Source organism: Centruroides vittatus, unplaced genomic scaffold (genome assembly GCF_030686945.1).
Source record: "Centruroides vittatus isolate TY-2023 unplaced genomic scaffold, ASM3068694v2 contig_394, whole genome shotgun sequence".
Taxonomy (NCBI): Eukaryota; Metazoa; Arthropoda; class Arachnida; order Scorpiones; family Buthidae; genus Centruroides; species Centruroides vittatus.
Window position 1 is genome coordinate 85614 of NW_027122210.1, and position 12640 is coordinate 98253.

General features: G+C 33.7%; 1 protein-coding gene across 1 annotated transcript; it reads right to left on the reverse strand.

The window, feature by feature from the left end:
* Window positions 1-3502: 3502 nt before the first annotated feature.
* LOC136976133 (NLR family CARD domain-containing protein 4-like) lies at window positions 3503-10711 on the reverse strand. The gene is made up of 2 exons (XM_067271345.1): window positions 10609-10711; window positions 3503-5340 (listed from the first exon to the last, which is right to left on the reverse strand). The coding sequence occupies exons 1-2, from the start codon at window positions 10709-10711 to the stop codon at window positions 3503-3505; spliced, it is 1941 nt and encodes a 646-aa protein (XP_067127446.1).
* Between the last annotated feature and the right edge of the window lie 1929 nt (window positions 10712-12640).

Genomic DNA, 12640 nt, shown 5'->3' on the forward strand with positions numbered 1-12640 from the left:
GATTTGACTACAAGGATCGAATTGTACAATATCATTTCTGAGGCATTTTGGTATTTTTTGTCTTGAGCAGAGGAATTCGAAAGGCTTAGCCATTAATTCTTGTGGTAGGAAACAGCTATACTTATGTGAAGATTTAAATATGATTAATGTTAACGGGAGATGTTTAGGTGATGAAGCGGGTGAATATTTTTTTATCTCTAATTGTGGTTGTTCTGTTATTGATTTTGTCATAGTTTCTCCGTTTATTTGCAAACATGTTTCTCTTACGACAGATCACTTTTTGCATTCCGATCATCGCCCGTTGATTTCACGACTGGCCTGTGGCAATGAAACGTTGGAGAAAAAGACAGAGAATTAATAAAATATTTTGGGACGAATTTACAAAAGATGAATTGATATTGGCTGTGAAAGAAATATGTGTTTCGAACAGTTTTCATTCAATAGAAGATCTGAACAATTGTCTTTTTAATTTGGCTTGTAAGTATAAATTTAATATTAGATGACACAAGGATTCTCTTTCATCGATCGATACACACTGTAGGATATTAATTAGTGTTAGGAATAGAGCCTGGAAATCATTCAAAAAGACCAATCGTTGTAATGTTACAAAGATTGGTAAAGCGAGTTTGCATTACGAAAAAATTATATGATGAAAAAATTCAGAATTCTTTTAGTAAAGATAACAAGCGTGTTTAGAGTTATTTCCAATATGTCAAGAATATTAAGTTTTGTTTCATCCTTACTTTGTGGATATTTCGAATTTTAATCATTGCAAAAATTTGCAATGATTCCAAATGTATCAAAATTCCCGTCGGAATTTTGGAATATTCAGACGTTGAGATCCCATCTTTTAAATCTTACTTTTAAAGATTTTTGATACTGGGAAAATGCCATCGTCTTGGAACATAAGTATCTTAATTCTGATTTTTAAGAGTGGAAGGAGAGATGTTCCTGGTAATTATAGTGGGATTGCCATCTTTTCTTTCGAAACTCTTTTGTACTGTTTTGTATAGAACATCGACACGATAGTTACAAGTTTAAAATATATTGCATTAAAATCAGACAGGATTCCGGGGTAGTTATTCTACATTGGATAACGTTGTGTTTTTTTTTTGTTTTTTGTTTTTTGTAACTCTTTCCGCCTAGTGGGCACTAAGAGGGCCTCTTATAGCAAGCCCATTATGGGTTCGGCCAGGCCCATAATGGGGCGGCCGGGTGGTGAGGGACGGGGACCGACATATCCGGACGGACCACACCCCGAAAAATTCCTGGGGATTTCTCGACCCGTCCGGATTCGATCCCGGGTCCCCCAGGGCGGTAGGCTGCTAACCTTGACCGCTCGGCTATCCGGCCGCTGATAACGTTGTGTTATACACGGTTATTCGAAAACTTTTTTAACAAAACGTAAGTAGGCAGATGCCTTTTTGTTTCATATATCTTCTGTCTTTTATAGGGTTTGTAGGAATATGTTCTGGTCGAAGATATTACGTTATGATTTCAGTTATAAGTTCCTGTCTTTATTCGTTGCTTTGTACGAACACTCCTCGCTTATGGTAAGACATGGAGATGTCTGTTCGCCATTAACGTTTACCAAGATTGGTGTTAAGCAAAGTTGTATTTTGAGCCCAATTTTGTTTAGCATTCTCTTCGGCATTCTGTTCGGTATTATTAACTCTACCGGTAATGGTATAGAAAGAGAAGGTTTCTAAATTAAAATAGTTGCTTACGCAGTTGTTATTGTAATTTTATCTGATTCTCTGATTGGGCTTCAAAGATTTATTGATAAATTGACAATTTATGTAGATGAAAATGGTTTAAAACTGAATTTGAATAAGTCTAAGCTTGTGGTTTTTCGAAGAGATGGTAAGAATGCGAAGACAGATAGCTGGTAGTTCAAGGTTTCTTCAATTCAACTTGTTTCTAACTACATATATTTGTTTGTTACTTTTTTGTCAAACGGTTTATTTCGAATGCATAATATCAATAAGGAACTTCATGCCCGATGATCGATAAATAAAATCATCCAGTTACAAAAATCTGTCATATTACGTAATTTCAATGATTATTTACGTCTATTGAAAAGTATAGTTTTACCTCTTTGTTATATGCCTCAGAAAATTGGGGTTTTCATTTCGTTAATGGTGATTTTATACAAATTGATTTCATCAAAAACATATTTTCTTTACCTCGTTGTACACCAGGTTATTTAATTGTGGTGAAGTGTGCCTATATAGGCCGGATGGCCGAGCGGTCAAGGTGGCAGCCTACCGCTCTGGGGGACCCGGGATCGAATCCGAACGGGTCGAATAATCCCCAGGAATTTTTCGGGGGGTGGTCCGTTCGGATATGTCGGGCCCCGTCCCTCACCACCCGGTCGCCCCATTGTGGGCCTGGCCGAACCCATAATGGGTTTTCTAAAAGAGGCCTTCTTAGTGCCCACAGGGCGAAAAGAGTTAAAAAAAAGTGTGCCTATACAACTTATATTTAGTAAGATAGAAAATTGTATTATTAAGATTTGTAACTTTGATGACTATGGTTTGAGTAAGGTTTGCCTGAAATTTCTACTTGGTAAGATTTCTATATATCTTATCACGTTATCTTATTGGAACTTATAACGATCACGGCATTAATATTATAAGAAATAATTTAGATCCGATGGACTGGTCACTCCTTCTCGTTAACATTTTTGATAACTTTTTATACGGCATAAATGGAAAAATAAATAGTAGCGCATGTATTTGTTTGTATAAGGATGTAAATGACACTTTTTTGATAGTTCCTTGTATAATCAAGATGTTTCTCTTATTATTTTGTCTTTCTTTATACAGGCTAGGTTTATTTCACCGTACTATTTTAAATAATTACTCGAAAGAATTGTGTAATTTGGGTGTAGAGGAAAAAACTGTTGATGCTAGCATATTTTGGCTAAATGCGGGCGTCTTAAACTGTTATCAGAAAAAATTTTAAGTTGCGTTTTTTTCTCTTAAAATTCTATAGGAACCGTTTTCAAAGTGCTTTCTTTTCAGAAAAAATCTGTTGATATTTTGGTTTAGGCGGCGTGATTTATCTGCTATTAATTTTGTCTCATTGCTAATGCAGTTTGGGAACATCTCTCAGTGTTGTATCATCGATACTAATATTTTTTTATAGGTAAGTGATATTCTTATTAATAAATTATCATATCTATTCATTAATTGGTATTATTTTTCTTACTTCATTGACAGATTCTCCTCAAAATTTAAATATTAAATTTGAATTTTAACCTTAATCTAAAATTTAAGTTAAATACGTATTGCCTATACGAGTGATTTATTACTGTATTTATCAGTAATCTATAATGATCAAATATTAATTAGCTGTGCATATACAATAAATTTTAGTTGATATATTTTATCGGTTGCAGTTTCGTGACTGCACGCTGATTTAATTTTATAAGTAGAGTTTAGACGATTTTTTCGTTTGAAAACTTAATATTTTTAACGTCTTCTACATCATCACACATTTAAACTCTAATGTCAGGCCGAAGTATGATGCGTTCACCTAAAGTTTCATATTGCAACAATGATAGAACACAACTAATTGATTCCGATCCAATTGTTTCGCTTGTTAAACATTGCAATCCGATCAATTGCTCGTCGTCACTTATACTCAATAATTCACGGATGTTAGTGAAATTTAAATCGTAATTTATATTGGTGAATCTGTAGAGAGAATCATAACCATTACAATCAGTTACGCCAATAAAATAAATGTCTTCAGTATTTCCGTTCATTACATCGAGGAAATCGATAATGCGCGAAACAGGTTCTCTTATATCGTATAAATCACTCGAAAAGTCTTCGTAAAGTGTGAGAATATAATAAATCTTACAATTTTTCGCTACACCCCAATCGCTCAACGATCCACTTTCACAAATTGTCCAATTTCCGTCATCGTCCTCGGAAAAATATACATATAATTCTTTGAATTCATATAACTTCAATAGGTCTCGAATTAAACGAATATCCCACCAAATATCAAATATAAATCTTGCATGAGAACAAAATTGTTCCCAATTTCTTTTCAGTTTGATTTCTTTGTGGGCGCGAAGCATAAATCCAGGATCGTATCTACAATTCTCCACATATTTTAAAATCGGTTTGGGTAAAAAATCATCCTTATATAATCCAAGTAAAAACAATAATTCCATATCGAAAATACGATATCCAAGTGAATATACCGATGTATATATACGATATACCGATAAAGCGGACAGAAATTCACGAAATGTGCGATGCACAAAACTGTATCTAATGATATTATCGCAACTAGAAAAGCTATCGAAAGTAAGAATGTCCAGTCCAATGATAAAATTGCGTTCATCTTCATTCGGAAATAAAGTTTTTAAATTTTCTGATGTGATAGAAAGTGATGATTTCTTTACCAATGCAAGTAACAAGCTTTCTCCCACGAAATATTTTCCTCTTTTAAACTTGCCTTCCTGATTGGTTTTTCTCACATAACGTTCAGTTATAAGAGTAAATATTTTGATGTATAAATCAGCCATTGTTTCAAGTTTTACCATTTCTGCATTCTCGTGTAGGCAACACAACATATGCAGCATCAGAGGACATTCTGATATTTCTCTGTAAAAGTTGCTTCTTGTCAGTGCAGAACAGAGTTCGTTGGCTTTACTTTTCTGTTCTTTAAACATTATTTGAATGTATTTTTCTTGATTTTGAGAAGAAAACCCTTGTATCGAAAACCTCATCCTTACGTCTTCTCTAATTTCTTCCGCTGCTTGAGGTCGACTCGTAACCACAATCGTCATTCGACGACAAATATCGAAAGATTCCTCTCTCATAAATTTTATAATTTTTGATTTATCTACAATTTCATCGAAACCATCCAAAATCACCAAAATATTCTGCTTCCTGTCTCGTAGTTTCCAATCTTTATCCGTTGGTGAGTATTCACGCATGTCATCGAGTAATGCATCCTTTACACTTTTATCGCCTAATTCTCGTAGAATTACAATAAAAGTTAAATGAAAATGTTGGAGATAATCCGTGGATGCCCAATCGTACGCAATTTTCTTGCACAGAGTGGATTTGCCATAACCGGGATGTCCTGTAACTAAAATAGTTTGATGTCCATCTTTTTGAATAGAAAATATCTCGTTCAAACTTATATTGTCTCCGTTTTCCTTCCCAAATAAATCCGTCTTTTCCACTGTCAATTCTACAAAGTAATCCTTTAGTGGAAAATCGTTCCTTTTACCTTCCCATAAGAAAGATCTCATGTAGGAAAAACGAGTCACATATTTGTCCTTTATCTCCTGGCAGCAAATGTCGAATATTTCTGTAATTAAATAATAATAATAGCAATTAATCGAAAATCATGTTAGGTTTATCATATTTGAGTATTAGAAATTGCATAGGAATTTTATCTCTGTTTAGGTTTATCATATTTGAGTATTAGAAATTGCATAGGAATTTTATCTCTGTTTATATATATATATATAGATAGATAGATAAAGTTTTAAAAATTTGAAAGATGTTTAAAACATTGATATATATATAAACAAACACCGTATTATTTCGAAATTCACTCGCTGAAGGATTTTAGAACTAGAAAATTTCTTTTTAATTTTTTCGCTTTGAATTTAATCCTGAACTTAATTTTAGATCTTAAAAATTGGAATAAAAACTGCGGCTTAAATTCGAAGTAATAATGTAACGTCACTAAATGAAGAAACGTAGTTTTTAGGCAGGTCAACTCGCGTAATACTGAATGTCAAGTGAGAAAATATGTTCGTACTATTATAAGAAATTACCGAACACTTTAAAAACACAACGTTTGATTTTCTGACGTAATGCACTTTACAAATACGTATGAAAAAGTAACGATCGCTCGAAGTTGTTTGTCTGTCAGCTGTAAATGTACAAAAAGGTATTACACTTTGAATAATCATTGAGACAGAAACTGATTCTTTTAAATTGTATTATTGTAATGTGCTATTTATTAGTGTAGAGTAAAATAAAATAAATATGCAAATTAAATGAGTTGCAAAACTCAAGCATTGTTTGATATCATCGAATAGTAAACACATGTAACATATGAAAAAAACACTCGAACTAACTAGACAATTTCCGAAAAGTACACAAAGTGTATTTCCATTCGGCATAAACGATAAATACAGCAATTTGAGAGCCAGTTCTTCACGCACGGTCAAGAATACCTAAGTAAAGTGAATGCTGGAAAGCTAAAACTATTACTTAAAAGTTGCCCTTTCTGGTGCTGTATTAGTTTCCGTGAACATAGATCGGAGCAGAATAGAGATTCTGACACAATAAATAGCAAGAAAATATAATATCGTATGCCATTATTCATTTGGAATGAATAGTGGGCTTTAATTTGTATATATTATATAAAATATATGACATGTTTACTGGAAAATTCAATCACTTCGGTTTCTTTGCAGTATTGTTATAATCGTAAATTTATCAAATCCCACGACAATATTTTCGAAGATGTGTTGAATGTGTCATAATATTATTACTTTCAATGCGATCAAATAGGTGTATTTACGTAAAACTAGAATTGAATCCAAGCTCTACAAAGTCATTAATATAGTTTCGGGGACGATCAACGATGATTACTTGCTGCTATCATTTAAAAAATTGAAAAAAATAATAATTGTGTTTTCTCGTGCTTTCTTGCATATTAACCGCTTCTTCTCCGCGATAATTTTTAAAAAAATCATAATTAATAATTAAATTATAATTAAAAATAATCAAAACCAAAAAAAACCGAAAGAAATGTGTTAATTTTGAAGAAAAAGCTTCAAAGTACAATTTCCTTTTTAGCGCCTTAGCGTGAAACTTGACACCAATGAGTCATTGTTTACACAGCTGGATGACCTTGAGAACAGCTGGTGTCGTCTTTCGCGGGACATTCTCATGAAACTCTCGGGAGGAGAAGGGTAAAAAGTAGGGAGAATACTAGATGATGGTATATTTCTAAATATTTTTTTAAAATTACGATTTTAATTGAAATTTTTGATCTCCCTGACTTAATTAAACGTGATTATAAAAAATCTATTAATTAAAAAAATTAAAAAACTATTGGATGTTGTTTTTTACATCAGAAAATAGCTTTAAATAACTTTACCGAAGTAAAATCGGTGCGCTAGAACTTTAGAAGGATGAATAAAGTTCCTTAAAGAAATCCTATAAAAAACAATTAAGCGTTAATCGCGCATCATTAAGGCTTAATTAAAATCGCAATAAAATTTTTTCGCGCGGGAAAAAATTTATCAAAAAATTTGGGGACAAAAAACATCCGAAACTGAAAAGAAAAAATTTTTTTCCCAAGTTTTTTATCCCGAGGGTCTAAAATACCACAGTTTCTGTGTAACGCTATGTAAACCGCTCGAACTGAGTTCGAGCGCGGGTACGAAGGAAAATCGAAATGATGGACCCAAAATTTTATTACATTTTTACTTTTCTCGTCTCATATCACGTAAAGTGGCAAAGTTTTTATCAAAGTCGACCGGCTCAACTTTGAGAATGAATTCTGTTCTCTACGCTTTATTTTTACTATAATTTTTTTACTGTCAACAATACAGTATTTTTTGTAATTATGTATGTTTGTTAATAAAATTTGATATTCATATTTTGAACTTTTTAAAAACATACGTTTATACAGTCATGCCTCGGTACTCGAACGTTTCGGACCCCGAACAAATCGGTACTCGACCAAAAATTTCGAAAAAAAATGCCCCTGTTTCTGAACAAAATTTTGGTACTCGAACGGGAAAGCCCGCCAAGTCGACGTGTGGTGATTTCTTATAACCGTGAACGAATCAAAAAGGGGTGATACAAAATTAAGAGAACATTTATTAACTCACATACATCCAACTTGGATCTTACACAAAAAACGCCTCCTATCGTGAACAATTGACAAAACGAAAGTGTACATTTGTCAGACAATGAACAAAGATTTAGCTTGTAAACAATTTACCTTTTGTATACATATAACTGACAAGATTAAGGTTCAAATTATGAAACTCGATCCCGAACGGTCCCTTGACGGTCGGACACACAAAAAGAACGGATAGCGCCTAACTAAAGCGCGCTTTACAATGACGAATATGATTAACCTTAACACGACAGACAGTTACGAGACAGTCATTGTTTCGCATGCACATTAACTTAACTTACGCTGTGCTATATTTTTTGGATTCCTTTTCTTTTGATTTATTATCCCTTAAACATGGGTCCCAAGAAGTATAAAAGTGAAAGTGGTCAAGTGAAAAGAAAAACAGTGAGAACAACAATCGAACTGAAAAAAGAAATCATTGCTAAACACGAAAATGGAGTGCGTGTTTCGGATCTTGCTGTCCAATATTCTATGGCTAAGTCGACGATATCGACTATTTTAAAGAATAAAGAAACATCCACAAGAGCCGAATTATCGGGCTAGAGTTGGCTATAATAAATAAATAATTAATAAGACAATTTGGCACTAGAGCTTGGCGTTAGGCGCCATCTCTTACTAAACTTAATAAAGAAACAATAAAAAGAGCTAATGTTGCAAAAGGAGTGACTACGTTGACAAAGCAAAGGCCTCGGATACTTGAAGAAGTGGAGAAGTTGCTACTTATTTTTATAAATGAGAAACAGTTACGAGGTGATAGCATTAGTGAGACATTTATTTGTGAAAAGGCGCTAGAAATCTATGACGATTTAGTGAAGAAAACCCCTGGTACAAGTACGAGTGCTTTTGTATTCAAGGCTAGTAGAGGGTGGTTTGAAAATTTTAAGAACCGAAGTGGAATACATAACGTAGTAAGGCATGGAGAGGGAGCTAGTTCAGACAAGGAAGGGTCTGAGAAATTTGTCGCCGAGTTTAGTAAACTTATAATGAAAGAAGGTTATGCACCTCAACAGGTGTTCAATGCAGACGAAACTGGGCTATTTTGGAAGAAAATGCCGAAGAGAACCTATATTACAAAGGAAGAAAAAGCACTACCAGGGCACAAGCCAATGAAAGATAGGCTTACTCTTTTGCTGTGTGGTAACGCAAGTGGAGATTTTAAGGTTAAGCCATTGTTGGTTTATCACTCCGACAATCCAAGGGTGTTCAAAAAAAACAATATTATGAAGAGTAAATTGCCTGTTATGTGGCGTGCTAATTCAAAGGCCTGGGTGACTCGGCAATTTTTTGTTGAGTGGGTGCATGAAGTTTTTGCACCAAGTGTGAAAGAATATTTGCAAGAAAAGAACTTGCCAATAAAATGCCTTCTCCTATTAGATAATGCTCCTGCTCACCCTCCAGGCTTGGAGGAGGATTTAGTCGAAGAATTCGACTTTATTCGGGTTAAATATCTGCCACCTAACACAACCGCTTTGCTACAACCAATGGATCAACAGGTCATTTCTAATTTCAAGAAATTGTACACTAAATCCTTGTTTCGGAAGTGTTTTGAAGTCACTAATGACACTCGGTTAACTTTGAAAGAATTTTGGAAAAATCATTTCCATATTCTTAATTGCGTTCATCTTATTGACAATGCATGGAATCAAGTGACATACCGTACCATGAATTCAGCATGGAGGAAACTATGGCCCGACTGTGTACCAGAACGAGATTTTGAGGGCTTTAATGAAGAAATTGTGGATGACATTGTTTTTATTGGACAAAGCATAGGCTTGGAGGTCGACAATAAGGATATTGAAGAGCTCGTGGAAGACCACAGTACCGAGCTTACTACAGAAGAGTTGGAGCACCTTCAAAATGAGCAACAAAGGATTTTGGCTGAGGATATGTCTTCGGGAGAGGAGGAAGGAAAGGAAGATATCCCAAGTTCAGTGATTAAAGAAATTTGTGCTAAGTGGGGGGATGTGCAAGCTTTTGTTGAAAAATCTCATCCTGATACCATGGTAGCCAATAGGGCTGTACACCTTTTCAATGAAAATGTCCTGTCTCATTTCCGTAAAATTCTGCAAAAAAGGCAGAAGCAACAGACAATGGATAAGTTTTTAATTAAAGATTTACCTGCCCAAAAGCGACAGAAAAGGGAAGCAACCCCCGAAGTTCCATTACCAGATGTTTTTATAGAAGGGGATTCCCCTTCTCGGCAGTAACTCCCGCTCTTCCTCCTCACACCTCCATCCACTTACGCCATCATATCGCAATCAAAAAGGTAAGTTTTCGTATGTTAAAATGACTTCTTTAATGTTTTTACTATTTATTGAGAGTTATATATGTTTTATTTACTGCTTACCTAAAAACTAAATATCATTTATACTCTAATCTGTTATGTTACTAGCGAATCAACTGGGGATTGGAACGCATTAATCCATTTTACATTATTTGTAATGGGAAAAAATGATTTGGAGTCCGAACATATTGGTACTCGAACCTCTTTCTGGAACGGATTATGTTCGAGTACCAAGGTACCACTGTATAAGGTACCTTTGTGACCCGCTGAGTATACGTAAATGTTTAATTTGATCCATAAGTTGTGACAACCATGGTGTAAAGCATTTTATGTACCTAAGTAATGTTTATAGTGATAAATTATTTACAAGTATTCTTTTCATTGTAAAGAGAAGCACTTACCATCTCTCTCTTCGCTTTCTTTCTTTAAGGAACTTGCTTTCGACTCTGCGGAATGAATTTCAATTTTTGGTCCAATGTGAACATTTTCACACTTCAGCATCATCGCATACTGATTACATTTCTCCACTAAAATGAATAGGCAATTAAATATTATTTTTCCGAATTATAATTCAACACCGTAATTTAATAACAGTCAAATGATGATAAAAATTATCTGTGTAAATGTATTTAATGTTAATATTTTCCAGGCTAAAGTAAATCGCCATACGCTTTTGGTTATCTTTGTGTAAAAGACAATAATTTAATGAGAATAAATTACTGTCGTATACAATTAACGTGTTTCTCCTGAATTTTCTAATTTTTCTTATTTTATTTATTAAATAAGACATACGAAATCGTTTACCATTTACAAGTTCCTTAAACATATTTTTATTTTGCTTTACCCCATAAATTGCCTATAATTAAATATTGTATTAATTTCACTCATTAAACTAGTCTAAATTACAGTTTATACAAAGTTAAATTAACAATATAAAATCTATTTAATATCAATTCACCACTATAACGTTATGAGGGCACTCGATTCGAGTACAATTAATTGAAACCGTTCATCGTGACTTTACTGTTCTATTCTGGTGGCTATCGATATATTCATATGCCACGAAGGAAACTTAAAACAAATAAAATTTGAGATAATTTCCTGTTATGTATATAAAATTTTTCGTCAAAAACCTAATTAATTGCAACAATTGTAATTCCCGTTGTCATAAAGATAATACATTATAATCATTTAACAGTAGATAACTCGTAAATTTTTACTTAAGTTTTAGTTAAGAATTCACTTGAGTCACCTCTTTCGCAAGTGTAACATCGTAACAGTTACTGTTTAAAATTACAGCAATGAATATTCCAGATAAAGAATTAAAAATTAGGTATATGCCAAGTCTATTCTTAGTTAATATTATTAATTTGCCGCACTTCAAAATTTTCCGGTTGCGAAGTTACGTGTTTCGGTGTTTTATACAAAATTAAATAAAATCTTGAACTCATTCGAAAATGATATGTCACAAAAGAATAATTCATAGTTTAGATTAAAATAAATTTCATTTTGCCGACTTACTTCATCAACTTCTGTGTAATTAACTGGAGAAACGACGACACTTTTCTCCTGACTTGAAGCTTCTGCTTCTGCCATTTCTTTAATTCAAATTTAATAATTCACATATAACCTAAATTCGGCTGATTTCTTCGTTTTACTTTAATTTTATTAAAAATGCTACATTAAAGTAAACACGTAAAGTATTTACCTTATATATAACACTTGGATATAACGCTATGCCTATAGTTTTTCAGATACAGATTACTTTAGTAGCACATCAAGTAATCCTCTCGGCTATCTATTTTACTATCGAGAAACGTTACAACTTGTGCATCAAAGCCGTCAGATTATGTGTTCAGCGCAGCTTTCGTCTGTGAACCATCAACTCCAATCGCGCAGTTCTATAAATGCCATGCAACAGGTGCAGGCAGCGACGTTTTATTTGTTTTCAAATTCTGAACAGTGAACAGAGCCTGTTCTTTCTGTCGGGTTGGCCCAGATGCCGTTATTATGCACCAAGAACCAGCCGACAGTGATATTCGCATCGCATCATTTGCGGCCTGCCACGGCAGTTCCTAATGTTAATACACAAACAAGTGTTTTTAGTTTAGCAACGCGATCCACTGTTTTCTACTCATTAGATATTATTTCTATTTCAGTAAGAAAAGTTCATTTTTCTTACTTGAAGCATTTATCATAAACATGTATCTTTGTACTTGAATCGGAGCAAATTACAGAACACCACGTCAACTAATTAAAAGGGTTTTCCTATAACACTCATGGGGTGCCTGCACGATTTTAATATATACAGTATTTATAATATGGCAAGGTTTAATTTTTACCAGTAGTGATTTAATACTGGAGAATCCATTATATCAATAACAATACTTTCGCTAGGTGCCTGTCTGTCATAAAATTCAATTTCAAAATTAT